General features: G+C 37.3%; 1 protein-coding gene across 1 annotated transcript; it reads right to left on the bottom strand.

Annotated features, from left to right (window-relative positions):
• Positions 1-286: 286 nt before the first annotated feature.
• On the bottom strand, positions 287-27,163 carry LGSN (lengsin, lens protein with glutamine synthetase domain). The gene is given in 7 exon segments (XM_044917216.1): positions 287-853; positions 855-1,487; positions 7,124-7,290; positions 13,141-13,338; positions 14,053-14,230; positions 15,178-15,209; positions 27,043-27,163. Coding segments are annotated over 7 exon segments (1,896 nt in total).

Genomic DNA, 27,163 nt, shown 5'->3' with positions numbered 1-27,163 from the left:
TCTAGGTCAACATACACAGAGGAAATGATGACTGACTGACAAGACCTGGGAAATTTGCATATTACAGCTGCACCACAACTTTATTGTTTGTTTCTACTATCAGAATCCTCTCGGCAGTCCCACTTCATCTGTCAAATATTCCATGGGGACAAAGAAGAGCGAAAGCCTATGTAGTCCTTTTGTTGTTAATTATAAAAATTAACAGAAAAGAAAAATCTTTTCTTCCTGGGAGATCAGCTACTTAAAAAAAAACCACATCTCCGAAAGAATAGTTAAGGGTTCTAGTCTAAATAAAATATTCTAAGAATTTATTTCTCTCAGCATCTGTTTCTTCATTTTCCAACTCATATTTTTTCATGGCAACAAAATAGCGAATAAAAGTTTCCCCCAGGGCCTGTCTCAGACACTGATCTTCCTCCAGGGCCACAAGAGCATCTTCCAGTTTCAAAGGGATCTCGGAAGATTTGGCCTGATAGAAGTCTGTGCTGCCATCCGGACCGGCCAGGACACCATCACTGCTTTGAAGTCCATCCAAGCCTGCAGCAACGGTCGCCGCCAGCACCAGGTATGGATTTGCAGTCGCTGAGCCCAGTTTATTTTCTATCCGGGTGCCTTTCTCACCATGACACTTGATATTAAAAGCACAGCTGTTATCATTGTATCCCCACGTTGTAGGCACACTATCCTTGAGGTCTTTACTCTCCTTGGAATAACGCTTTCGGCAGCTAACAGCGGGAGCCATCAGGCAGCTGAGGGCAGCAGAGTGCTTCAAGAGCCCTGCCAACCATTTTTTCCCAGTGATCGTGAGCTCCTCAACTCCGGAATTGATGCAGAACATATTTTTCTTCCCCCCCGACATCCCAGAGACTGTGAGACAAAATTCCTGAATTGCAGAATCCAGTCTCGATGAAAAAGCTGGCGATGTAATTATATTTCCTCGCAACTTCTTTGACACCTGTTCTGAGGGTGAATGCATTATCAGCCGCATTGATGCCAAATTCGGGCAAAAAACAGATTTCCATCTGACCGGGCCTGGTAGAGGAGGAAAAACTCTCGACATTGGCTCCAGTGTGATACAAGCCATCAACGAGTTCCTGTATGAAAGGTTGGTCATGATTATTTAGCAATGTTGAAGCAGGAAAAGAGATGGTCTTTGAATTGATAATTTCGGGCACAGCAAAAATGCAAAAATCATAGATGAAGGCAGAGAGCAGGGAAAAGCCAGAGTCCTGTAGCTGGCTCAGCTGGCTCTTGGCAATGTACCGTGGGGAAGTCAAAAGAGGCTCCCCAGTCACAGTGAATGTGTCGCATATTACTCTGGCAGTTCTTTCAGCCCACGGCAAGACCCGGAAGGTTGAGAGCTCAGGCATCAGGACGATGTCACTATTAAAACATGTTGCCCTTATGTGATCCACTTCCTCATCCTTAGGATTCGGTATCAGTTCAAGATAACCTCGGGGCATGCAAACGCCATGGATCACTTTTTCCTAAAGAAATTGAAGGACAGAGCAATCAGGTTTTGACACTTGAAAGCAAACGAAAGGGTGGGGTGGAGGGGGGGACACATTGCTAATGAGGGAAAAAGAAGTCTTTAACATATGTTGATTAACACTAGCTTAATATCAAATAAATTTTAAATATTTTATTTTTTAAGATATATTTATTTATTTGAGAGAGAGAGAGGCAGAGAGACTCTGGAGGGCAGGGCAGAGGGAGAGGGAGACAGAGAATCCTCAAGCAGACTGCCTGCTGAGCATGGAGCCCTCACGCAGGCTTGATCCCACAGCCCTGAGATCATGACCTGAGCCAAAATCAAGAGTTGGCGGCTTACCGGACTGAGCCACCCAGGGGCCCCCAAATTTAAAATACTTTAAAATAAACCCCTGAGTTACTGTTATAAACAACTCTTAATATGTTTAGCCTTCAAGGCTTTATATGCTTTGGGGTCTGAATATAGCAGTCATAAATAAAAGATACAATGATAAAGAAAATGTCTTTATAGCAAATGACAAAAGTAAAGCCTTGTGAAATTACTTGAAATGATCATAACCTAGTCCTTTTTAAAGTACTTTTTATTTTATGGCATAGTTGCTAGTATCTCAGATAAGGTTTTATTTTAGCTTATTCTATTGTAATCCCTATAGTTAACTGAGAATCCTCAGCCCTTCCCAGAGACCTGACGGTGGCCAGGCCTAGGACACACAGGACAGTCATCCTAACGAGGAGCCTGGTCTGCTGACAGCTGCAATCCTCTCTGCATCCACTTTTACAACCCACTCAGAATGAATACATCATAGCCTCCCAGTCCCAGAAACTTTGCCTGTGAGTGTGGACCTATCTCTCCAAAGCTATAGTTCCAAAACGTGATATCGCCTTCAGGTCAGCCACCCACTGGGTGTCACCAAATCTGACTTCTAGGCCCAAGTCTTTCATTCGCCACTTGTGCAAAGTTAGGCAAATCACTGGTAAGTGCATCGGCCTCCCAGTTTGTGAAACAAAAGTGTTAGACTAGAAGGTTGCTAAGGCACTTTCTAGTCATAGACCTCTTGGTGTCAGTGGACTTGGTCATTTATTTAACTTTTGCTATATGCCAGACAACAGGGACATGATGAGGTTATCAAGTTGAGCAGATACGTAAAACAGTTTCTAGAAATTGTGTCATAGCAATATAACAAGGCTTTGTGGGTTGAAGGTTACATTAATAATAGGGGAATTGCTAGCTATAAGGTTTGGTTCCCATGATGTCAGTGTGTATCATGAGGTTAATAAAACATACTAACATTCTGTAAGCCAAATTGTTTCTTCTATTACCTCCAATCCCAAAGAGCATAGCTCCCAAAGAGGGGCTGATGCTAACAGAGACCACACTGGTCACTCTTCTCCTTGGACTGCAAGCCATTGCCTCCCTCACTTGCCACCATCTATCCATATACTTTCAAATGCCATTTGACTTGGCTGATCCAAATCTGCTTTTGCTGGTAGTAAAGTTCAGAAAGTCAAGCACTCTTCAGTACCCGCTTAATTTTTTCAATTCCCTCAAAGACCTGTATACACACACACACACACACACACACACACACACACATACACACAGAGGCATTGTGGAATTTTTGAGTACTTTAGTATGAAATCCTTTCATGTGAATTTTTACTATAAGAAATAATGTTATTTCCCTACTTTTCAATTTTTTAGTTTGAAAATCTGTATGTTAGCTCTGTATATTCCTAAAATGAAGGGTAATGTATTTTATTCATGACACTTCCAAGAGTTCCTGCAATTGAAATTTGTGTTTGTATTCACCTGGTTGTGAACAATAGGGAACAACTTGTTACCATTTCATTCCGCTAGGCCTTCACAAATTTAAAGAATAGGAAAAAGTCACACTTCATTCTTCAGACTATTTAATCTCTATTTTTCTGAGCACTCTTTTTTAACACTGTCATTTTCTTTCTTCTTTTTTGGACATTCTGAATTCAAATGACTCTTTATTAGTGGTGGGAAATACATAAATGTACATAAACATGTCTTGCTCATGACAACAAATGATCTTAAAGTATGTTTATAAATATAAAGCACTAGGACAACTTCATACTCTAATATAGACCACCAGGGATTCAATAAAAACTCTTGCAAAATAGCTCAAATCTCTATGATAATGGAAATTTGGACCACAGTAAAGGCCACCAAAGAATTAGTTATAAATTCTATTGCAATATATCATGTTTTGATTAGATCAAAGAGAGAAAGAATCCACATTATCTGCATATAATTTAAATGTAAAAAACTAGTCTTTTACTAGAACAGAGACAGTGTAAGTTAGTTGTAAGGTTTAATCAGCTAATGTTTGTAAAGCATTTAGCACAGTGCCAGGCATATGATAAGTTTTCTTTAAAAAGTAGATACCATCATCATCAGAGTTTTCCCATTTGGCCTTTTCCAATTGCATAACAGTCTTTTCCTCTATTCTTAGTAGGTGGCTTATTTTTAAAAAATCAATATTGTTTCTTTAGTAAGGAAGAATGCTTAGCTCAAATAAAAATAAAAAGAATTATAAAAGCTGAACTGGGTGAGCCTAGATGGCTCAGTCGGTGGATCATGCAACTCTTGATCTTGGGGTTGTGGATTTGAGCCACACGTTGGCTGTAGAGATTACTTAAAAATAAAATCTTAAAAAAAAGAAAAAAAAGCTGAGCTGGAGGCTGTAGGTGCAGTAAAAAAGGGAAAAGAAGGAGGAGGAGCGGGGAAGGAGGAGACTGGAACTGGAAGTGAAGAATCACAGCTGGACATCCCAGATCTGCCTCTAATTGCCTGTATAATTTTAAGAAAGCTTTCCTTAACTTTTCCGGGCCTCATTTCACTCATCTATAAATGAATCATATGGATTATATTACCTCCTATATCCCCCTTCATGGTCTAACTATAATTTTTAAATTGACATTTTATTTTCCACAAATAGCAAAAGGTTTAAAAATTACTTTAGAAAGATTGAAATTACTTTTCACTAAGTTATAGGCAAATTTAAATCATGGACTCCATTCTTTGTTTAATGAGTTCCCCACACAGAATTGTATTTATATCAGACACATGTTGTTTATATTGTTTTGCACAGCTGAACTTATTTTTTATGTCCATTTGCAATAAATTTTCCAAAATGAATTAATTTTAAATTACAAATACTCATGATGTAAATATTCACTATTACTTATACCTTCACAAGTTCCAAAATGAATTTAAAGTGTTTTGTTAAAAAATAAATAGATACTATGTGATCATTAAATAAGAATAAAACAATGACTAGGTAATGAAATGAGAAAGTGAATTTGTATTAGCAAACTAAGGCTAAAAATAAATACAGCAATTGAGAGGAAGTATGATAAGTTATATTAAAATTCTTATAATAGACAAACTTCTTCCCTGTATAAACTCCAGAAGAAAAAAATTGATTCTAATGTATTGGACATTGAATGAGATAATGGAAAGTATTTTCAATAGTATTAAAAAAAAAAAACCAATGCAGACATTTTCTTTTTATGTCAATTATATCAATCCCCAGCAAGTGTAGGGAGCATATTAAATTATATTTTCATAAAAGAATTTCTTTAAGGAACTAAAATAATATTCTAAATATGTAGCTTTTGAGATGCCATTAGTGGAATAAATGATGAGGGTTTGGCAAAAACTGAATAGCAAACAGTTTTATATTGAGGTCTCCGGCAAGTGCCTGAAGTGCCAGTTGTGTTTTCTTACTGATTGAAAGAAATTCAGATAAATTAGATTCTCGGCCTGTTCACAGTAAATTTCACATTTTCTTATCAAAATTAACCAACATGTATTCTTGCCTGGATGAAGAGAAAACAATGTCTGCAGGCAGGTCTAAAGGATTTCTTAAGAGACAAATTTGGGGGGGGTTGTTTCTTTTTTTTTTTTTCACTATTATTATTAAGTATAGTTGACATACAATGTTATATCAGTTTCAGGTGTACAACATAGTGATTCGACAATTGTACACATTATGCTGTGCTCACCAAGATAAGTGTAGTCACCATCTATCACCATACAATGTTATTGCAATATTATTGACTATATTCCCTTTGCTGTACTCTTCGTCCCCATGACTTAATTATAACTGGAAGTTTTGTACCTCTTAATTGCCTTCACCTATTTCACCCATCCCCTACCCCTTACCCTCTGGAAACTATCAGTTTGTTCTCTGCATTCATGAGTCTGTTTCAGTTTGTTTGTTCATTTGTTTTGTTAGATTACACATGTAAGTGAAATCATATAGTATTTGTCTTTCTCTGTCTGACTTATTTCACTTAACCTAATACCCTCTAGCTCCATCCATGTTGTCACAAATGGCAAGATCTCATCCTTTTTATGGCTGAGACATATTCCATTGTATATGTATACCACATCTTCTTTAGCTATTCATTTATCAATGGACACTTGGGCTGCTTCCATATCTTAGCTTAATGCTGCCATAAACATAGGGGTGCATATATCTTTCCAAATTGATGTTTTCATTTCTGAAGGGTAAATACCCAGTAATGGAATTACTGGATGGTATGGTATTTCTACTTCTAATTTTTTGAGGAACCTCCATACTGTGATTTTCCACAGTGCTTACACCAATTTACATTCCCATCAACAGTACACAAGGGTTCCCTTTTCTCCACATCCTTGCCAACACTTGTTATTTCTTGTCTTTTTGATACCAGCCATTCTGACTGGTGTGAGGTGAGATCTCATTGTCATTTTGATTTGCATTTCCCTGATGATGAGTGAAGTTGAGCATTTTTAAGAAACAAATTTGAACCTGTTGGAATTCTTTTAAAAAGTATTTTTGAAGATGCCCAGTTCTTCCCAACATAGAGCAAATGAGAAAATTACAATTGGATACTAAAGTGATAAAAGTAAGATACACCTTAAAAATAAACTTAGAGGTTGCTTAACTTTGGTACTTTCATATATAATACTAACAGATGTCCCTTCCTTCTAAGAAATGTTTCATTGACACAATAAATCCTTCATTAAAACAAATACATGACATAAACTGAAAAAAATCTCAGAAAGTCTCAAAACATATCCAAAAATACAATATTTCTTGATATCACTATTTTCAAGAACTTAATGATATTTATTAAGTCATCCAACAACAATAGAGTATTTTCTTATCAGAATTAGAACCTGAAATGGATATGCTTTTTATCTAGCAAATTCTTTCTATTTAATCTTTTTTTTTTTCATTTTATATTTGCTCTTGGGTCTTCTGTTGCAATTTTCTCATGTCAAACAAAATATAATCTCCATAACTGCAGTAAGAGAGAAAAGATAATTCTATGGAGGGAAATTATTCAAGGCCGAAAGTCTAAAATTACCAGTCTTAATTAGTTTTGTATTTCTGTTGGGTAAAGGAATTGCTATTTGGGCCCTGAAAGTATATGTTCAGCTCCTTACACAGCAATAATGTGTTTGGGGAGGGACAAGGGAAAAAACTAAATTATTGGTTTTCAGCTTTAATTACTGTATAGATTACAAGAAAATAAGAAAGAGTAGTAAGGACCATTTGCTTGCTCATGGTCACGAAATTACATTCAATCATAACTCTACCTGTAAAACTCACTTGGAAAAACTGCGCAGGGATACTCTTAGATCTGGACACACCATGGAGGTCCGTTGCTTCAAATCGCACAAACTGAAGGTGATTTTTGGACATCTCTTGTTTAATGTGCTTCATTCTAGAGGAGAGATAAGGTGTGGTCGGAATTTGAGTGCCGTCCCTGGTGTTATCTGTAGAACAGAAGATGGCCCTAAGTCATTAGATCATGATGAACTGAAAAACAAACGGACGCTACAGAGTAGTGACTTAGGCATCATGATTGTTAACAAAATTATCATATACTCATGTCATTGACCTACAGTTGGAGATCTTACCTTTCTTACTCTGCTTTTACCATATTCCCAAGAACGTGGTCTCTAAACAGCCTAAGAGATTGTTTAGCACTTGGGGCTGAGGGTAAGTTAACATTATTTGAATAAGCATAGAGCAATATCATATGTACGTACTTAACAGAAAATGCCTTTGCTTGTGGAAGTTAGGATACGTTTGCATGACTTGATAGCTTAGGCACCATACAAGTCTGTATCCAGAGGACTATCATCAAAAAGCCTGAGCTTCTTGAACTAACTGATAATACCTAAATTAAAAGTTCCTGTATGATTAAAGGCAAAATTGTTTGGTTTTTGTTTATCTTCTGCGGATTTGCATTTTTTGTTTTTTGTTTTGTTTGCCAAAAGGGCTTTATAATGGCATCTGAATCTAAGACATCTACATGTCTCTGTCAAATTTAAACCTTAATATGGGTATAAATGAGCAAATAAAATTGTTTTTCAAGGATGAGAGTGTAAGAGATGAAAAGTCTAGACTGATTACCCAATTTTTAAAACCAGAAACCTAAATATATATATTTAAGATAGACTGCAAATTCTACAACTTCAAAGCTAGAAGAGAGTTTGGCAATAAATCACCTAATCCAACCGACTTGCTGGCTTGAGTCCTAGAGAGGTACAATGAGGTAGTCCAAATCACTCTCAGTTCATTGCCAAAACTGAAGCTACAAACCAGACCTCTTAACTCCCAGTGGGTGACTCATTACCATAAAATGAATGAATATATCCAAAGCATATAAAAAGGTCAGGCACGTAGTACGTATCACAAATGTTAGCTACCGTCCAAACTTTCAGACCATAGAGATTCAACACAAACACTGACACCATCTGCCTCCCTCAGAATCCTGCCTGTGCCTTAAACACTTTCTTACTTCTCTGAGCCTGGGCTTTCTCATTGATACAATATTATCCACTTCACAGGCTTGTTGTGATGATTAAGCAAGTTATGTAACAGTTCCTAGCAGACATTAAGCACCATATAAGTGCTTCTTAAACACATAAAGTGAACACAATTACTCTACCCCTGGTAATGGTACCATGATCATGTCTGAATCTGAATACCCATCAATCTGTCACATCACCGATGTTGAGCACCTATAATTTTAAAGTGATACCTGAATATCCTTTTTTGAGATATAATTGGCTTTAAAAATAAGCATAAAGATTGACAGTTTAAAAACACAGATTAAGTAGTTTTTAAGTACATGAAGCATGAGGAAAACAAATTACTGGTTCCACCTATACAGACATATTAGAGATAATGTCCTGTCACTGATACATTTGGCTACTCTGAGACTCCTGAGGCTTTATAACTACCTTCCATTTAACACAAACAATTAAGCTGTAGCAATTAAAATGTTTCATGCTAAATTAGCAGTTGCTGTCTTCCCAACCTATCCTGAAGAATTGGGTGTTCTGCCCAAGTTGAACAATTCTCCTTGCAGAAAATAAAATTAATAGCATTTTAAAATATGGAAAATTTCAGACAAGCAGTATTCCAAAAATAATATGGAATTACAAACAAGCTATAAATATTTTAAAAACATAAAAAACATAAAAAAATCAGTAGGCATCTCCTACTAAAGGAGCAAGGTCATGGGCTCACCAGTAATATGATCACAGACAATCTTATTAGTTCTTTGCCTTATCTGTATCTTCTAATGTTTCTACAATAAATATGCATTCTTTTAAAATAAAAAAAAATATGTATCCACTCAAGATAGGTTGTTTAGTGACCATGTACTATTTATATGGGACATATCTCTAGGAAGAAGCCAGAAAAAGCCCTGCCCCGATAGAGCTTTTATTATTGAATGGGAGAACTATAGACAATACATATGCCATTGAATGCAAAGGCAGAATACTTTGCCATGGTTAAAAGTGCTGAAAATAAATAAACATAATCACCTGGAGTATTAATTCTATGAGACTTGATCACAACGTAGACATGTCTAACCCCTGATTCACTTGAAGATCGCCGAGTTGCACTATGGCTGGACAGTAAGTATTAGTTTGCTAGAGCTGCCATAACAAATACCACAGACCAGGTGGCTTACACAGGAATTTATCTTCTTACAGTGCCAGAGGGTAGAAGTCTAAGGTCAAAGTGTCAACAGTGTTGGTCTCTTCTGAGAGCCTCTCTCATTGGCTTGTAACATGATCTTCCCTCTGTTTGTGTGTTCTAATCTTCTCTTCATACAACAACACGAGTCATGTTGGACTAGGGCCTACCCTATAGACCTCATTTAACATTAATTACTTCTTTTAAAACCCTATCTCCACATACAGCCACCATGTGAGGGATGAGGGGATAGGACTCCAGCCACCTGTGAATTTGGGGGAGACACAATTCAGCCCATAATAATATATCATCCCATTTCCATTTTCTTCAGAGTCCTCATCACCACCCACCGTATTGTAGAATCACGTGCTTACTTTCTTCCTTCCCCACTCACATATCAGTTCCAGGAGAAAAGGGGCTCAGCTCTACTTGCAGCTATATCCCCAGTACCTGCAGCCATAGAACCATATCACAGACGCTCAATGACTATTCCCTTAATAATGGGGTGTGTGAGTAAATTAATTAATTAATACACCTTGGGTGATTTGACCTTGTCTAATTAACAAGTAGAAATTGGCATCACATATTTCAGTAAGTATCTTAAGCATCATTTTATTCATTTGAAAGTTTAATTCTTTCATCAAATATGAGAACTCTATCCCATCTAATTTAATTTTCAAATAATCAACTAATCTTACTGAATCATTGTCTGAATTTCTTTTCTTCAAATAAATCATACTTGTTAGTTACAATTAAACCTTTTGGTCAGACTTTCCCAGATGCACATGATGAATAGCAGGCAGATAATTGCTAGTTCGGGGACTCATTTGTTTTTCTTACAGTATGGTTCCTGGGAGGTGTTCTCCTTTCCCATCCCCTCAGAGGACTAATAAATTAAATCAATCTGCTTTTACAGAGGAAGTTTTCCTGCTGTGAGTATTTAGGGGAAAAAAATAAGAAAACACTAAAAAAAAAGAAAAATTAAAATAAAACCTCAAAGCTCTATAGCAACTAGAAGGCCTTGGAGAAATGTTGTCTGTGTGTGACAAGCCATGGTCACTTATAAAAGGCAGATTGAATAGACATTGAGTTTTCAGAAATACCAACTCAAAAAGGGAAAAGTACATTCAAGAGTATATAAAACAAGGGCCACAAACTACAAAGAACCAATGCGGCCAGCAGATGTCTCCTTACTAGTTGTCCCAGTGTTTGGAAACTTTTAAAATAGTCAACACCTACATATCTGAAAATTTTGTACAAAAATCTTGAGTTCAAGCTTCTCTTGAAGACACTAAATTTGGTAACACTGGGTGGTTATTTCTCCATAGCAACCACTGGCTAGAGCTCTGAGGTGGCCTGAAATGGGGCATATATCCTCTAATCCAGGATTGGCAAATGTTTTCTATAAAGGGCCAGATAGTAAATATTTGCAGCTTTGTAAGCCATATGGTACCTGCTGCAACTTCTCAACTGTGCCATTGTAACACAAAAGCAGTCATAGACAATACGTAAACTTTATTTACCAAAAACGGCCAGCAGGCTGAATTTGGCCTGTGGGCCACAATTTGTCAAACTCTGTGCTAGTTTCTCTCTCTTTTTTTTTTTTTAAGATTTTATTTATTTATTTGAGAGAGAGAGAATGAGAGAGAGCGAGCACATGAGAGGGGGGAGGGTCAGAGGGAGAAGCAGACTCCCCACTGAGCAGGGAGCCCGATGCGGGACTTGATCCAGGGACTCCAGGATCATGACCTGAGCCGAAGGCAGTCGCTTAACCAACTGAGCCACCCAGGCGCCCCTCTGTGCTAGTCTCTCACAAGCCAGCCTCACTGACCGTTTCCTTACACCAGCCCATCTCAGTCATTTGTATTATTTACTTGGCCCCTGTGGCATTTGGACTGATAGTGCCTGACGCTAGGCTGTCGGTGCTCATCTTCATTTCACAGAGAAATTCACAAAGCCAACGCACAGAAAAATGCAGAGATGAGAAATGCCATGATAGAACTGCCCACAAAGAAGTTCACATCCTAAATCCTGAAACCTGCAGAATATGTTAAACTGCAGGCCCAAAAGGACTCTGCCAATGCAAGTAAAGCTATAAACCTTAAAATAAGGATATTGTCTTGGTTTATCCAGAGTTCTTAAAAGCAGTGAACTTCCTCCAGCTGTAAGCAGAAAAGAGGTGTGGAAGGAGGAGAATTTCGAGAGGTTCCAAACATAAGTATTTGAGGGATTGTCTTGGTCCTGAGACACCAGACCAGAGAGAGGCTTCCAGGAGCTATGGGCCACCCCAGTGGACAGTCAGCAAGGAAACAGACACCTCAATCCTATAACCCCAAGGAACTGGATTTTCCCAACAATCTGAACGCACTCCCTAGAATCTCTGGATAAGAATCCAGATGGCCAAGACCTTGACTTCAACCTTGCAAAATCTGAATCAGAGAAACCGGAGGACACAGCCCAGACTTCTGGCATATAGAACTAAAAGATAACGAACTGTGTTCTTTTAAGTTACTAAGTTTGTAGTAATTCATTATGCTGGCAATAGAAAATGAATATGTATGGAATCCTGACAGCATTCACTTCCAGGCTCTAGTTCTTCCTTAAGCCCTGTGTGTCATAAAGGATTTAACCTTGCCAAAGGAGACCTCTTTATCCTTGGCTCCTGGAGGATAATCTGGAATGTCCTGCATGACAAGAGTGTCTTTGTGGCTTCTGGGGCTTCTGGGCCACATTAGAAAATCTAATAATGTCACTTATCCTGGGAGCTTTGAGTCATGTTGTATCAGCTTGACTCCCAGAGAAGTTGGAGACTGAGGTCAGCCACATGAAGCCCCACTTTGGAGCCCCCCCCAAAAATTCTGGACACCAAGTCTCAGGTGAGCTTCCCATGGTTGTCAAAATTCCATGCATATTTTCACATATCATTGCCAAAAGAGTGGTGCTGTCCATGACTCCGCTGGGAGAAGACAAATGGAAGCTCCATGCTTAGAACTTTCCTGCACTCTCCCCACTGAGTCTCTTCCCTTGGCTGCTTTTCATCTGTATTCTTTCACAGTAATAAACCATAACCTTGAATATAATAGTTCTCAGTGAGTTCTGTGAATCCTTATAGCAAATTATCAAAACCAGGGTTAGTCTTGGGGAATTCCCTAACTTGCAATTGGTGTCAGTAGTGAGGGTAGCCTGGTGGACAGTGGCCTTCTAACTTCACACCCTGCTCTATTTCTACCTTTCCAAACCTTGTTTGTTCAACCCTGTCTTCACAGATTCCCTTATGGAATAAATACCTCATTTTAACTAGTTTGCGCTTAACTTGGATCCCAAAGATTTTTAACCAATACTCTGATAGGCCAAAATAGTTATATCACTATTGATAAGCCAGAAACTGAGAATAAGAAAATTCACTTTTAGAAAAGACCAGAAAGATCATATATTGCAACCCCTCCATTTTCTAGACGGGCAGCCTAGTGGTTAAAGAAAACTATAAAGTCTTTTATAAATGATAGGTGTATAAATTCTTCTGACTCCCAGACTAACATTCCTCAGTCAATGCCACATTATCTTTAATTCAAATACAAATTTGGGATTGGTGGCTAGAATCATATGTCAGTTTGTTTCGGAGTCCTTACCAGTATGGTTGGAGTTTGTGTTAAATTCACGACAAGGAGCACTGGCTGATGTTTGGAGGGGTGATGGTTTTATCACTGCTGTCTGATTCTCGGAGTCCTTGTCATCTTGTTGCAGATGAGAGTCTGCCGAGCCAGGTCCCACAACTGGTTTGCTCACATCCCCCAACTTGTGGCACACCATTTGGTTTCTGATCCTTTCTTTAATAAATAAAGAAAAAAATGTTAAAACACACTGCCTTTGTTTTCAACTGTCTTTTAACATGATATGGAGAGGAATCTTTGAGAAGATAATTTATTCCCAGGCAATGCCATACCAAATGAAGGGCAATGAGAATGGCCTGCCCTGGTTGTGGGCCATAAAGGGGTATGTTGTCCGTAGAAAACTTAAACTCTGATTGCTTTTTACTGTTACCATGCACTGGCCATTCCTACTGCCCCTGCCTTGGAACACCACTGTTCCTGGACTGAGTCTCTTGTTTGATTAACTCCTAGTTCCAGCACTGTTTCAGATCTACTGAGTCTATTTGGAATTCCAGCAAGTGATATGAAAACTTGTTCCACATCTTTACTGTTGTCTCCCAAATCCTTAGTAATGATCTTTACACTTGGTCTCAGAGAAGAAATAGGATTCCCTTCTTACATATATGTTCCTTCTGTTGTGTTCTTTCTTTTTTCCCTCACTACCATCCTAGTTCTGCTCCTTTTCAATTCTGAATATTTTGAATGGTTAATTTTATATATTTACGTTAAACCTTTACATTTGCTATCTTCTGTGTTGCCTATGTAGAAATAAATTTTAGTTCTTTGTTTTTGCTTCTCCCTTAGATGAAAAGAAAAATTTTATAAAAAGGAGAACCAAATAGAGATTGTCACTGACATCATATTCCTGAGGGATCAAAGTAGCTAAGATACCTTTTGAGTTGGATATATCCGTTTCTCCTACTTCAGTTGAGAAAACATGCTGTTTTGTGACTTTCTTTCTTGTTCTTCTTAATTTACTCATCCTGCTGGCTTCAGTCTCATTACCTTCATCTCTCGTATCCTGTAATAATTCATAGACAAAAAGCCAAATAACAGATCTTGCATGCAACTAAATTTGGATGTCAAGAAAGTATGACAATTGGAGAGCTAAGTTTTCAAGGGAATATAAGAGACTTTGATAATGAGGTAAATTTTGTCACTTCCACATGCTCTTGAATAATTCAAAATTAAGAAGCCCAATATTCTGCTTACAGTCAGGATATTCTGTGTTCCTTTTATATGTGGTATGGGAGTGTCATTAAATAAATTAAGATCTTGTCCAACTAGTGAAGATTTCTATCTTTATTTTTTACTCTGGGATATTTTATATTATCCATTCCTAAAAATATTTTACCAAACCCAATTTGACTTCAACGTCCTCTTTTTATGATTTCCATCTTTTTTAGAATCTCTAACCTTCTGACCAAAACTACAAGTAGCTGAAGAATTCGATTTTATTCTTTTTTCTCACCCTCATCCTTATTGCATCAATATTTACTTTACTTCAAAAAAGCAGTTGCATTCACAAAATACTATTTTTTTGTATGTGTAAAACAAGTGTTATACTCAAACAGTTTTATAGCTTGGGAAAATCTAAAAAATATTTTCAAACAAAATAACCTAACTTGTACAATCTAGTTCTAATCCTTGACAGAATTCCTTGATAGACCTGCCGAGGACTATTCCCAGCAAGGAGGTGGGCAGTGAAGCAGGGGCCGAGGGGTGAAGAGCTCAGGCATCTCTGTACCAAGAGTGGGTGGAATCACCCCTGCCATCCCAGGACACAAAAGCTAACACTGAAGAAAAATAAAAATAAAAAAGCTGACATCGATATCTTTAGGTTTTTTACAAACCCTCATTATAGTTTGAAGGGAGAAGAAAGGGGCAGGGGCAGGGTGAAAAACTATAGTCTAACATTTTGAGCTATTGTCTTTTTGAAGAGCAGATTCTGAAAGGCTCCATATCTTGGAGCAATTCTAAGTATGTGTCCAGAGTGGTTGCTGGGAACAGCTGTACCCATTTGTCAATATCAATTCCGCCTCCAAAAGCTAAAAGAAGAAAAAATAATTTAACTTGTATTTATATGTAATTATGACACATTGTTATTATTGTTACTATGTTTAAAAAGATATATTTTGTAAGATAAAATCTTTTTTTTTCATTTTAAAATTTCACATCTTAGAAAATTTTGTTCCCTTTTACTCCAGATAATTTTGTATTTGGATGATGTAATACTTATTGTGAGATATAGTAGTTTATTTTTTTCTAGCAGTTTATTATTTTATTTAAATATTTTTCCAATACACTTCCGATAGAATTCTGACAGTGATATACTAGCCTTATTGTACATATTCACCATTTCTAAAATTACATTGCCAGAAATACACATTATGTAATTGCATTTTTGATAAGTGTTTTTATAAATACATGACCCTAGCTTTATTAAGAAGTCTTGTTTAGGGGTACCTGGCTGGCGCAGTCAGTTAAGATTCTGAGTCTTGGTTTTGGCTTGGGTCTCATGGGTCCTGAGACCGAGCTCAGCATTGGGCTCAGCGGGGAGTCTGCTTGAAGATTCTCTCCCTCCGCCCCTCCCCCTGCTTGCACGCACTCGTGCACTCTCTCTCTCTCTCAGATAAATAAATAAATCTTAAAAAAAAAAAAAAGGATATGTTAAAAAAAAAAAGAAGAAGATAGCAGGAGGGGAAGAATGAAGGGGGGAATCGGAGGGGGAGACTAACCATGAGAGACTATGGACTCTGAAAAACAAACTGAGGGTTCTAGAGGGGAGGGGGCTGGGGGGATGGGTTAGCCTGGTGATGGGTATTAAAGAGGATACGTTTTGCATGGAGCACTGGGTATTATACGCAAACAATGAATCATGGAACACTACAACAAAAACTAATGATGTAATGTATGGTGATTAACATAATATAATAATAAAAAAACAAAAAAAAGGAGAAGTCTTGTTTAGAAATGAAATACTTGGTCAGGTATATAAATACAAAAGGAAATTGAACAGACTAACATTTGTGTTCGTTTTACCCATTGGGGATCCCCTCACATACAGATTAAAGGAATCAAATGAGATAGACTTTAAGATTTCTTTCAGCTTTAAACTCTAACCTGCAATTGAATAACAATGTGCTAAAAGTGAGCATTTTGTCAGGCACATTTCTCAGCATAAACCTCAAGGTAATAGAATCTCCATTTTACAAATGAAAAAAGTGAGACCCAGAATAACTTGCCCAAGACCACAATAGTGAATGAGAGATGCAGGTTACAAACAGGTCTTCCAATTTCCAAAATGCCATTCTACTTTTTAAATGCCAGAGATTTGAGTTTAGAGAAAGTTCATTTTAATAACATTCACCTGCTTTCATATAGACCAGATCAAAAGGGAAAGTTTAAGAAAAAACCAAGACAATTCACCTAGTTACTAACCTGAGATTTTCATCAATAAAGTTCCAAGAACTAAGTCATAATACATGCCTCTGACTCCATAATAGATGCTCCAAAGAATTTTTTTTCAAATGAAGAATACATTTAGCTCAGTCCTTTGAATTTTTTTTTTATATACAAGGATGATCAAAGTATAGACATAGCTCTAACAGCTGAACCTAATTTATTGGATCCCTGGCTTACCCTGCCTCCGGTAGAATGTTTTTATTCTCCTAAATCTTTCAATTGTATTTGGTTACAATATGATAATGTTTCAGTAAAAAAGCCAACTAGCCAAGATTCATGAAGTTTGGGTTCTAATTTTGACTTTTCCACTAAGTAGCAAGTTCTTCTGAAGACTTGTTATTTTCATCTGTAAACTCTGCTATAAATATAAATATACCCAGCAAGTATATTCACATTTTACAAGTATTTTCATAACCAGGCAATATTTTATATTTCATTTAATACAACAACATCAAGGGAACATTTATTATTACCTACATTTTGCCAAAGCAGATATAGGTCCACAGGGGTTAAGTGATTTGTTCAAGGTCATATGACTGCCAAGGAAGAATGGGAATTATTTGAGGAGCTTCCCACATCATTATAGCCAGACAGTTGAACTGGAGTAAATTTCACTTCTGTTATATAATATTATCTGTATGACTCGTAAAAATGTGTTGACTCAACTTCCTCAATTGTATATTCTTTTCATTTGCATATTTTTTATAACTCTTCTCTGTATAAGGCTTAAAACCATCTTAAGTCACTACCAGCTTAAACTTCATCTATCCAGACAGTGAGGACTATGGGCAACCTCCTATGGTAAGGCAAAGTCAAAGAAATAAACCAAATAAAACATGGTATCTTTCATAAACAGTCTTATAATTTAGTACAGGCAATCAAATGTTGTTATAGAAGTTTAAGGCTTCCATGTTGTAAAGAAAGGGACATAGTTTAGGGTCACCCTAGTTCAGAGATAGCAAACTCAAATACCAGACAGATAACAAAGAGACACAGAGGGCTGGAGAGTAACCACCAGAGCTGAGACCTCTTTCTGGGAAGAAGTCCCCACTTGGCTCCAGCCTATCGCTGCCATGACAAAACATGGACCCGGTATTGCCAGTTCTCCAAATTTCCAACGAATGCCAGAAGTCTGGATTTTTGTGTGAAATTTAATGATTTTTTTAATGTTGGCAATTAATTTAAGGTATAAGGTAGGGAATAAAGAAGAAAAGAAAGTTTCTCAACTTCCACACAGCCAGGTCTCAAAAAGACTTGAATGCAGTTCAGAATATGCAGCCTTTTGGGGCGCCTGGGTGGCTCAGTCATTAAGTGTCTGCCTTGGGCTCAGGTTATGATCCCGAGGTCCTGGGATCGAGCCCCAAGTCGTCGGGGTCCCTGCTCTGCGGGAAGCCTGCTTCTCCCTCTCCCAACCCCCCCCCCTGCTTGTGTTTCCTCTCTCGCTGTGTCTCTGTCAAATAAATAAATAAAAAATCTTTAAAAAAAAAAAAAAGAATATGCAGCCTTTCTACAGGCCCCGGCACGAGAACAGCAGCAGTGGCCACGAATCTTTTCCCGAGCACTGGTATCTAATGTGGTACTGAGAGATGATGCTCAAAACACTTAACTCTTATGATAGCTGATGAAATTAAAAAATGCTTTTGTTTTATCTACTATATGTCACCTCTCTTCTAAATACTTTGCATGTATGAATTCATTTAGTCTCAAAAACAACCCCTTGAGATAAATATATTATCTCTTCATCTGAGATATGAGGACAACTGAGTCAAAAAAGACTAATTAGCTCAAAAATCACATTTCTCATCATTGGTGGAGCTAAGATTTGAACCCAGGCAATTGGCTCAAGAGTTCAAGTACTTAATGCATCTTGAATGAATACCATCAGAATACCCCTGTGTCATTGTTGGGGTGCTGGGAAGCCAGGGCAGGGCTCTAGAGAACCCCTACAGGGCCAGATGTTAACTCTTTAGTTGATGGATCATGGAAAGGTCCAAATGCCCAAGAGAATTAGTAGGATAACTATGGAAGTTAAGAGGGTTGGGACGCGTGGGTGACTCAGTCGTTAATTGTCTTTCATCAGCTCAGGTCATGATTCTAGGGTCCTGGGATCGAGCCCGGCTTCGATGGCTTCTCCCTCTCCCAACTCCCCCTGCTTGTGTTCCCTCTCTCGCTGTGTCTCTCTCTGTCAACTAAATAAATAAATAAATATATTAAAAAAGAAAAAGAGGGTTGAGAGGAGCCTTAAGGGACTCTTGTCAACACCTGCTTACCAACTAGTTTAGAAACTTTTCACCATTTATCACGCATTCAATAATATATTTCCAATTTACAAATCACCTGGTTGCACCATTATGTTGGACAAGCAGTGCCTGATGTATAGTAAGTACTAAACAGATGTTAATCCTGATTATTATTACCTATGCACCATGCATTACTGGGGATCTCTGTTGGGAAGATACCTCATTCTAGGTTACCACATGGGCCCCCCCCCCGACTCAAGGGAGATGGCTCTTACTAAGTCAGGCACTAATCCCTTATCTGAACAGCTCTAGATTCTGAACAATAAACTAGGAGAACCTCTCAGAGGGGTTAGGGTATATCAAGCAGTCTGAGGGTTCTCAGAGAGGGTACTGTGACCGATATACTCATGCTCAGACTCTGTGGTACTGCTATTATTAAACAGGCAGAGTATTTTATAAACTGTCTTTAGACAGCCAGGGAAACTAGACCAAGCTTAAAAAGAAGAAGGGACACTTAAGCTGAAGATAGAGGTGAAGTAAACCAGGTTGGAAGAACCACAAGCATAAGTACAGATAGGCAATTTCATTTTGATCGCATGGCATAAATATGCAAATCTAATTCATGCTTAATTTAGACAATCCCAAATTCTACTACAACAGGTTGATCCTGACTTGATTTGACATTTCCAACAGAGAAGCTTTTCCTGCTTCAGAAATGTTTCTGCTATCATTCCATTAGATGACTCATTTGCTCATACATGGGATTGGCCTTAAAGAATGTTTCATATCACAAGAATTTTCATTATTCATGTTTTTCTCTTCACATTGTTTCTTTTGAAAGTTGTTTTATGGTTTAATATAAGTTTGTCATTTTGCATTTCAACTCAGTGCCTTGATCAAATTAACTAAAAGAGGTTTCACCTAAAGGGATCCTGCCAACCATTAAATTTAGACCCTAATTTGACCTAATAAGTTTCCCTTCAATGCATTAACTGGTGTTATTTAGATTCTAAATATCACTGATTTTATTCATTTGATTTTAATTTTCACTAACAGCTACCTTTTTACTATCGATACTTTAAAAACTTTTGTTTTGACCTCTGTATACTGGTGTAGTCTGAGGTATAATCATTAATGCATTTCCCAAACACTCTGATTTCATTAATGATAGGGGTGCATGACAAAGAAAGCAAGCCAAAAAAATCTCATCAAGTTTTAACCTCTGTTAGAAATAATGGTAAAAAAGATCAATGATTACCAAATGTAAAAGAATATGAATATGCCTTCAGTTTCCTTAATGTGTGCTCTTCAAAGAAAAAGGGAGGAAAATGTATTCAAAATATTTACAGAAGAGATACGTCAAAGAACACATCACAAACTTACATCGACTAATCTAAAAATATCCATACCTGTTAACTACTAGTTCTACTTCTGGCAATTTGTTCTAAGACTATAATACAAAATATATAAAGTTGTATGCATGTCCAATGCCACCTTTGTTATAACAAAAACTTGAAAGCAGCACACACTGAAGTGGGAAGAGTTAAATACGTTGTGGTAATTCTGTTCAATGAATTCACCATTTAAAAATGAGTGCTTCCATTTCCTATCTGTGTCACCTGGATTACCAGAATGGTTACATGAAACTGTCTTCCCTCCGTTCTCTACTTCTCCCCATCCTCCAGACTACTGCCCATGGTGCTTCTTTAAATCACAATTTTGGTCTTATAATTTCTCTGCTTGGGATACTTCCACAATTTTGCATCACCTTCAGGAAAAATTCAAATTAGTATTCTCTGAGACCCTGCAAAGGCCGGTCTCGCCAATCCCTGCAGACTCCACAGCTAGCCACTTTTATGCACAAACTTTATCTCCATCCATGCAAAACTAGTTTTATCATTCCTCTGACCCACACTGTTTTCTTCTTTCCTAGGCTCTTACCGATTATCTAGTTTGTCCCAGGGAAACAGTTATCTGCTGTTCTGGTCACAGCTCAAAATTAACCCCCTGGACAATTTCCTGTAGCCACTTCATTCAAAGATGGCTAATTTTCTCAAATTCCCAGTGAAAGTAGATCCCTTACTAAATTTTAAATCTGTTTAAAATAACTCATAATTGTCTTCTTCATCACAACTGGTAAATGCTTAGCCTCCTCTTAGAGATCTTACTTAGTGCTTTGTAAAATAATTCTCGGTACCATTAACTCTTCATTTGTATACTTTTTTCTCCACACCAAAAGGCAATGATTAGTTTAACCTAAGTATTGTGGTTCCTTAGGTGCCAAGACTATACTTAGGTGTCCTTCTAGAATTCAGGATCATTGCAGCTATAAAACAAGGAACTACTTATAGCCCCAATATCCACTTGGGCAATGTGGGGTAGAGATGATGTTGATCTGACTACAGTAACCACTGTGGGGGAGAAAATGAGCATTCTACAGATATATTTGGGAGGTAGATTTGGCAGTTCGGTGACGGACTTGATATAGGAGGTGCAAGAGACAGAGGGTCAAAGGTGCCAGGCAGGTTTCTGACTAGGGAACCCAGAATGAGGAGGAGACCTGAGAGTGGAGTTGCTGGGTTCTGTTCTGAATACATGGAATCTACGATAACTGTATCATCTGAAGGCATCCAGCAAGCATTGGCCCTATGGGTCAGAATCCAAAAGATAAAATGGAAGGAAAAAAGCACAGCCCTGAAAGTGGTGGGAATCATTAAGAGAAAGAGCAGAGACTGAGAAAATAAGAGGACTGAGATAGAACTGAGAAACAACAGTATTGACTAAGTAGACATAGGAATGGAATCCCCAAAAAAGCAGTCAGAGTAAAAATGACCAGAAGGTGAAAGAAAAAGTTGGACAGAGTGGTTTCATTGATAACGAGAAATAAAAGCTGTATTAAAAGAAGGGAGCACCAATAGGCCTACTACTGAAACTATAAACAAGGTTGCTATTAAGACCAGACCATTGTATTTGCGACCCAGATCCCTCCAGGCATCGGTAAAGCAGGTTCAGTGGGAGGATGTCAGCAGCAGCCAGATTGCTGTGAGTTGAGGAGGAATGAGAGGTGCTTCGTCCAGGGTCTACATACAATAAGCATGCCAGAAATGTTCTCTACCATCAAAGGGAGACAGTCAGGAGATACAATTCAATAGTAAGAAGAAGAAGGAGATAAATGCAGTGACCACTGGGAAAGTGCATAGGGGTCTGACTAAGAAAAGTTTATGTTGCTTTTAGGAAGAACAGACTTACACATATTTAAATGCTTTGTGAAAGGAGTTAATAGAGGTGTTGAAGAGAGAAGAAAAGGGACAAAGCAAGGTCCCTGAAAGGGTAGAAAAGACGGAAACTAGAGTTGAAATGAAGGGATTAACTTTAATATGTCCTCCTCCATAAGAGGAAGAGAAGAAGCTAGAATGTTGGAAGGAGGAGAGAAGAGAAAAAGTAAGGAGGAAAGGAAAATTCGGGGGAGGAAAGGACAGAGGAATTTCAGATGACAGAACTGAGCCTTAGGACAATTAAGTTGACCCAGTAGGTGGCAGAATCTGAAAATGAAACTAATTTTAAATCCTTGATCTTTCTTATCTCTTCTGGATAAGAAAGGTAGCCAGTTACGGAGCTTCCAATTTTCTCTGCTAGGTGGGAGATGCTCAGACAGTATACATCTGGAAGACTAAAGCTTTAAGGAGAATGGAAATGGTTTGCCGTCGTCCTAGCAGAGAAGGTGAAAAAAAACAACTCAAGGAACAAAAGTGTTCAGTGCCCCACAGAAACTGGAGATTTTTAAGTTATAGTGGCATCAAATCTGCACAGGTAAACTAGTTTTCAAGCAGCAAAGCTCTTTCAGAGAAGTGAAAAACACAGGATTGAGGTTTGGTGAGGATACAAACTTAGGGAGACAACAACAAAAATAAGTTGAGGATATTTGCAAGAAAGACTAAAATAATGACATATGGAATCCAAGACAGATGGAATAGGAAACAAACTCAGAAAAGACTGACAAGGGGAACCTAGTTAAGGGATTGGAGACCCCTAGAAGGTAGCATATTAGATGTATCATTGAGCTGAACATATTGACTAGAATAAAATAGGAATTGAGTAAATATTTTCTAATAAATGAATGACAACCAAAGCCTACCATGTTGAAATATAAGGCCAGAAGGAAATTTTGACTCAGATCTCGCCTTCATGAATGATTCAAAATGAAATATCATTGAATGTCCAATAGGATCTGATGATAACTCAGTAGGTTGATGTAATTAAAACACTTTTCCTAGATAAAATATTACATGGACTCCCTCAGTTTTCTGAAGAAGAGGTAAGAGAAAAAGAAGCACTGCTGGTGACAAGTTGCTCCACAGTGACTCTGTCCCTTTACCCCACTAATTCCACCCTTCTTTCAAGATTTTTTCACTGTATTTATCCTCAAAGCCACACCTTATCTTCAAGGTTATAATTACTCCCTTTAAGACATAAACAAAATCTTATTTCCTATGCTTCCTCATAGCATAACTAAAACATGTGATATTTCAAATGAATTTTCTAAACATTAAGGAACAATATAAACTAAAATTAAAAAGAACCAAAACTACAAAATATTTCCTTTCTACTGTCTTAGTAATTAAATATGTTTTCTTCTATTCTGACCTGTTCCCTGTCTTACTCAAGACCAGTCCAAAGTATTCTCCTTTTTAGTTCTCTAGTTCACCAGCCAGATAAATAAGAATCACTTGGAAGATTATTTGAAAACTTAGAACACTTCTTTATGGCCTAGTAAGTGATTCACTCCTTCAACCAAGCTGTTTCCGCAAAGTCACCTTAGTCTTACACTAAATTGGAGTCCCTGAGATCATTAAGGACACGGACCCAAATGACCACCATTTCCCAACTTAAAGAAAATAAGACACTCTTAGGGAGACATTAACCACAGATCTACTTATTCCTAATACTAGACCTTCATCTGGATATTTATAAAGAATTTTAATCCTTAAACTGTATTGTATTTTAGGAGATTCCATCTGAACACATGGAATTTCCAGAGATTTTTGTTATAATTTACTCTTTATTACAAATGTAATACTCTTCATTGCAAAAATTCAAAGGTCAGAAGCTCATAAAGTAAAATCGAAAACTTAAAAAACAGTAAGAGTCCTCTGTTTCCCTCTAACCTTTAGATTTTTGACAAGCAAATATTTTCAGAAAGAGTTGTTTCTACTACTCCAAGTAACTCTTATAATGGTTCTTTTTCTAATATAAGTTCTTTAATAATTGTTCCTAGTAATGATTTAACATGTCAATATTGATTGGGACTAGACATATTTGGAAATATACCAAAAAGAGAAATTGAAGAGAATAGATACAGTACATTCATACCCCTTGTTGAACAGGTGACCTACTGGGGCCACCCTCTGTATGAAATTCATTCATTTACTCAACAAGTACTTAGTGAATATCTAAAAGAGGCCAGGCATATAGGTCTGGATGCTCTGTGAGAGATAAAGATGAGCTACTTGTTTTTCCATTGAACATAAATATAGTCCATGATAAAAAGTGGTATGGGTATATCATATGAATGAGGAAAGTACTATGGAACCATCTTCCTGAGGAAACAGCTAAGTCTCTGAAAGTTGCAGTAACTCCCCTGACATCACACCTAGCAAGTAGCAGAATCCAAATGTGTAGTTGCAAACTCTTCTTTCATTTTTTCATCCTATTTACAAAATTTACAGGCAATAAAACATTGAAAACTAAAAATGTTGCTTAAAAACTAAATATCGAGCAGTTTTATATAAAAGGCAGCAGGAAATTCAAGTGTTTGTTTTTTTTTAACTTCACAATTCAACATAGAGTTCAGTAGCATCCCTATCTTTTGAGGTAAAACTAAGCACAGAAGGTAAACACAGATAAATTTCTTGGAAGTTACAGAGAAGCAGAGTTTTACTTAATATCATGGCTAAAAATGGGATGGGCTATTTGTATATGGGTCAAGCCTCTCATCCTCGAGCACATTTGTGGAAGGGGTAGAAGGATTAGATAGTCAATTGTCAGGAATGACCTAGAGAGTTTCCATTTCTTCCACCACATATGCTCACCACTTTTGCAATAAAATAACCTAGATCCAAGTTAGTAGGTTAGATGGAACCTGTTCCACCTATTTACCCACCTCTACCCAAGAATTATAGAGGAGCCATCATTATAAAGAGCTTCTATGTGAAAGAAATGTCACAATGTAACTAATGCAAAGAGCTCTGGATCTCACTTCCATTCCCAACAAGATGGCAAAATATGCAACAGCAGCAACAAGCCTGAAACAAATCTCGCCTCTGGGGGTAAGGCAATGCAAAATCTGCAACAGAACATTGTATATGAGAAAAGTGTGCATAGCCAATAGTTTCAGAGAGGAAAAAATGCTTTATAAACGTCTAACACCATGTTATTTTCACAATATGAAGCTAAATAACAAACGAAGCTAAAATAATAAAGGATTAAGAATTTGGCCAATTACCTGAACTTGGTGCTAGCACCGGCTTTCTTTTTTACTAAAAAAGAAATCTCCATATTTTCCCAAGAAATGAAGATTTTGTCTCAAAAATATCAGTGTAAATAGGATCCAAGTAATTTTTGAAGGTTTTGTGATGGGCAGAAATGCAACAGATATGTTTCGAAGGTGAGAGAAGAGTTATGGAAAAATTTAAATATACATACAGTATGTAATATATATTTATGGCAACGATTTCTATAATACAGTGTGAAATAAGATCCAAGAACATTATAAAACTGTCAGTGAAGATATCAGCTAATAGGCTGCTGCAGATAAAAATATTGGGGCTCATCAAAAAGAATATTTTAAATGTGACAGCAGAAGGTGTTCCATCTTTAAAAAAAATATGATGTGCTTATGGCTAGAATACTAAATATAGTTCTAGTCACTGTCCGTAGGAAAACATTAATGGGCTAGAAGTGAATCAATATGTGTTTATTTATATAAATGTATACCACATAGAATTGTTATTATTATCATACAGAAAGGCAAATAAAATTCTACTGTGTGAAAGAAGAAATGCAAAACTCTACAAGGCTATAAAAATGAAAACTTAGGGGAGAGATTACTGGTCATCTACAACATAATAAAGTATATATGATGAATAACTCCTGTTATTCACTATGTTTTGAGCCCTATTCTAAGCACTGAACACATATTAATTCATTTAATCTCTCCACAAAAATCTCTTGCAGTCGGTACTATTAACGTCCAAATGAAGCACAAAGAAATCCAATAATTTGTTACATCTCACTCAGATAGTAAGTAGTCGAGCCAAGATTAAAACACGGGCATTCCGGTTTCGAGGAGTATACTCTTAACCACTGCATGTGAAACACAGTCCTAATTTTTAACATTTAGAGAGGCACTTCAAGGGATATAGATTCGAGATAAATAAAAACAAATATAAAATGAACTAAAAACCTTGAAATCTGAAAACAAAACTGAATTTTAAGAGACCAAACATGTATAAAATACAAAAATAGAATCAGGAAGTCTTTATAGAGTTGCACAGACAAGCATAAAGCAGGGGAAATTTGGGTAAGTTGCAGTAGGGAAATCTCTAGCCTTGAGTCCTACTTCTAGAAAGTCAGTCATAACCTCCCACAGAGCTGCACTTAATGACCCAACACACACACAAACACACATGAACACACACACACACACAGATGATACAGGCTACAGAGCAGAATGAACCTCTGGTCTCACCCACATGGGATGCATTCTTCCTGCAATATGGAAGCATCACCCCTTTGTGTCTACCTGTGTAGGTGTTTTCCTTTGTGTCTACCTCACCGATATTGAGGCATAAGCATCATCTACAGGGCAGAGAACAGATCTTCCCCAACTCACTTGGCAGTATCACCCAGCTCAGGACCACACACAAGGCTTTTGATAAATAGATTTTAATTATTATGATGCTGCCATTTCCCTCAATTTGCAACTTCATACACACATACGGTCTACTTTTGGGAATAAGAATGTGTTTTTGATCTATTTTCTGTTCACTACTGCTAAGAATTTGGCTGAATACAGGACTTTATGACATTGTTTTCAATAGAGAATCTCAGTAAAATATTCTTTAGGGAAATACCAAATCTAAGATTAGTAACTGTTCATTTTCGCTGAAGATTCTACCGAGGAATTTGTTCATGTTGGGGAAGTAATCATCCTGGGAGATTTTCTTCACACATACAATCTGCCCTTTTGATTCATCGAGCCTTTGTTCAGCTGCTGTGTTTTTTGCAGTTAACCTCAT

The sequence above is a fragment of the Neomonachus schauinslandi genome, chromosome 8, assembly GCF_002201575.2.
Source record: "Neomonachus schauinslandi chromosome 8, ASM220157v2, whole genome shotgun sequence".
Classification (NCBI taxonomy): Eukaryota; Metazoa; Chordata; class Mammalia; order Carnivora; family Phocidae; genus Neomonachus; species Neomonachus schauinslandi.
Note: the sequence above shows the minus strand (reverse complement) of the source record. Positions and strands in the feature narration are given on the sequence as shown.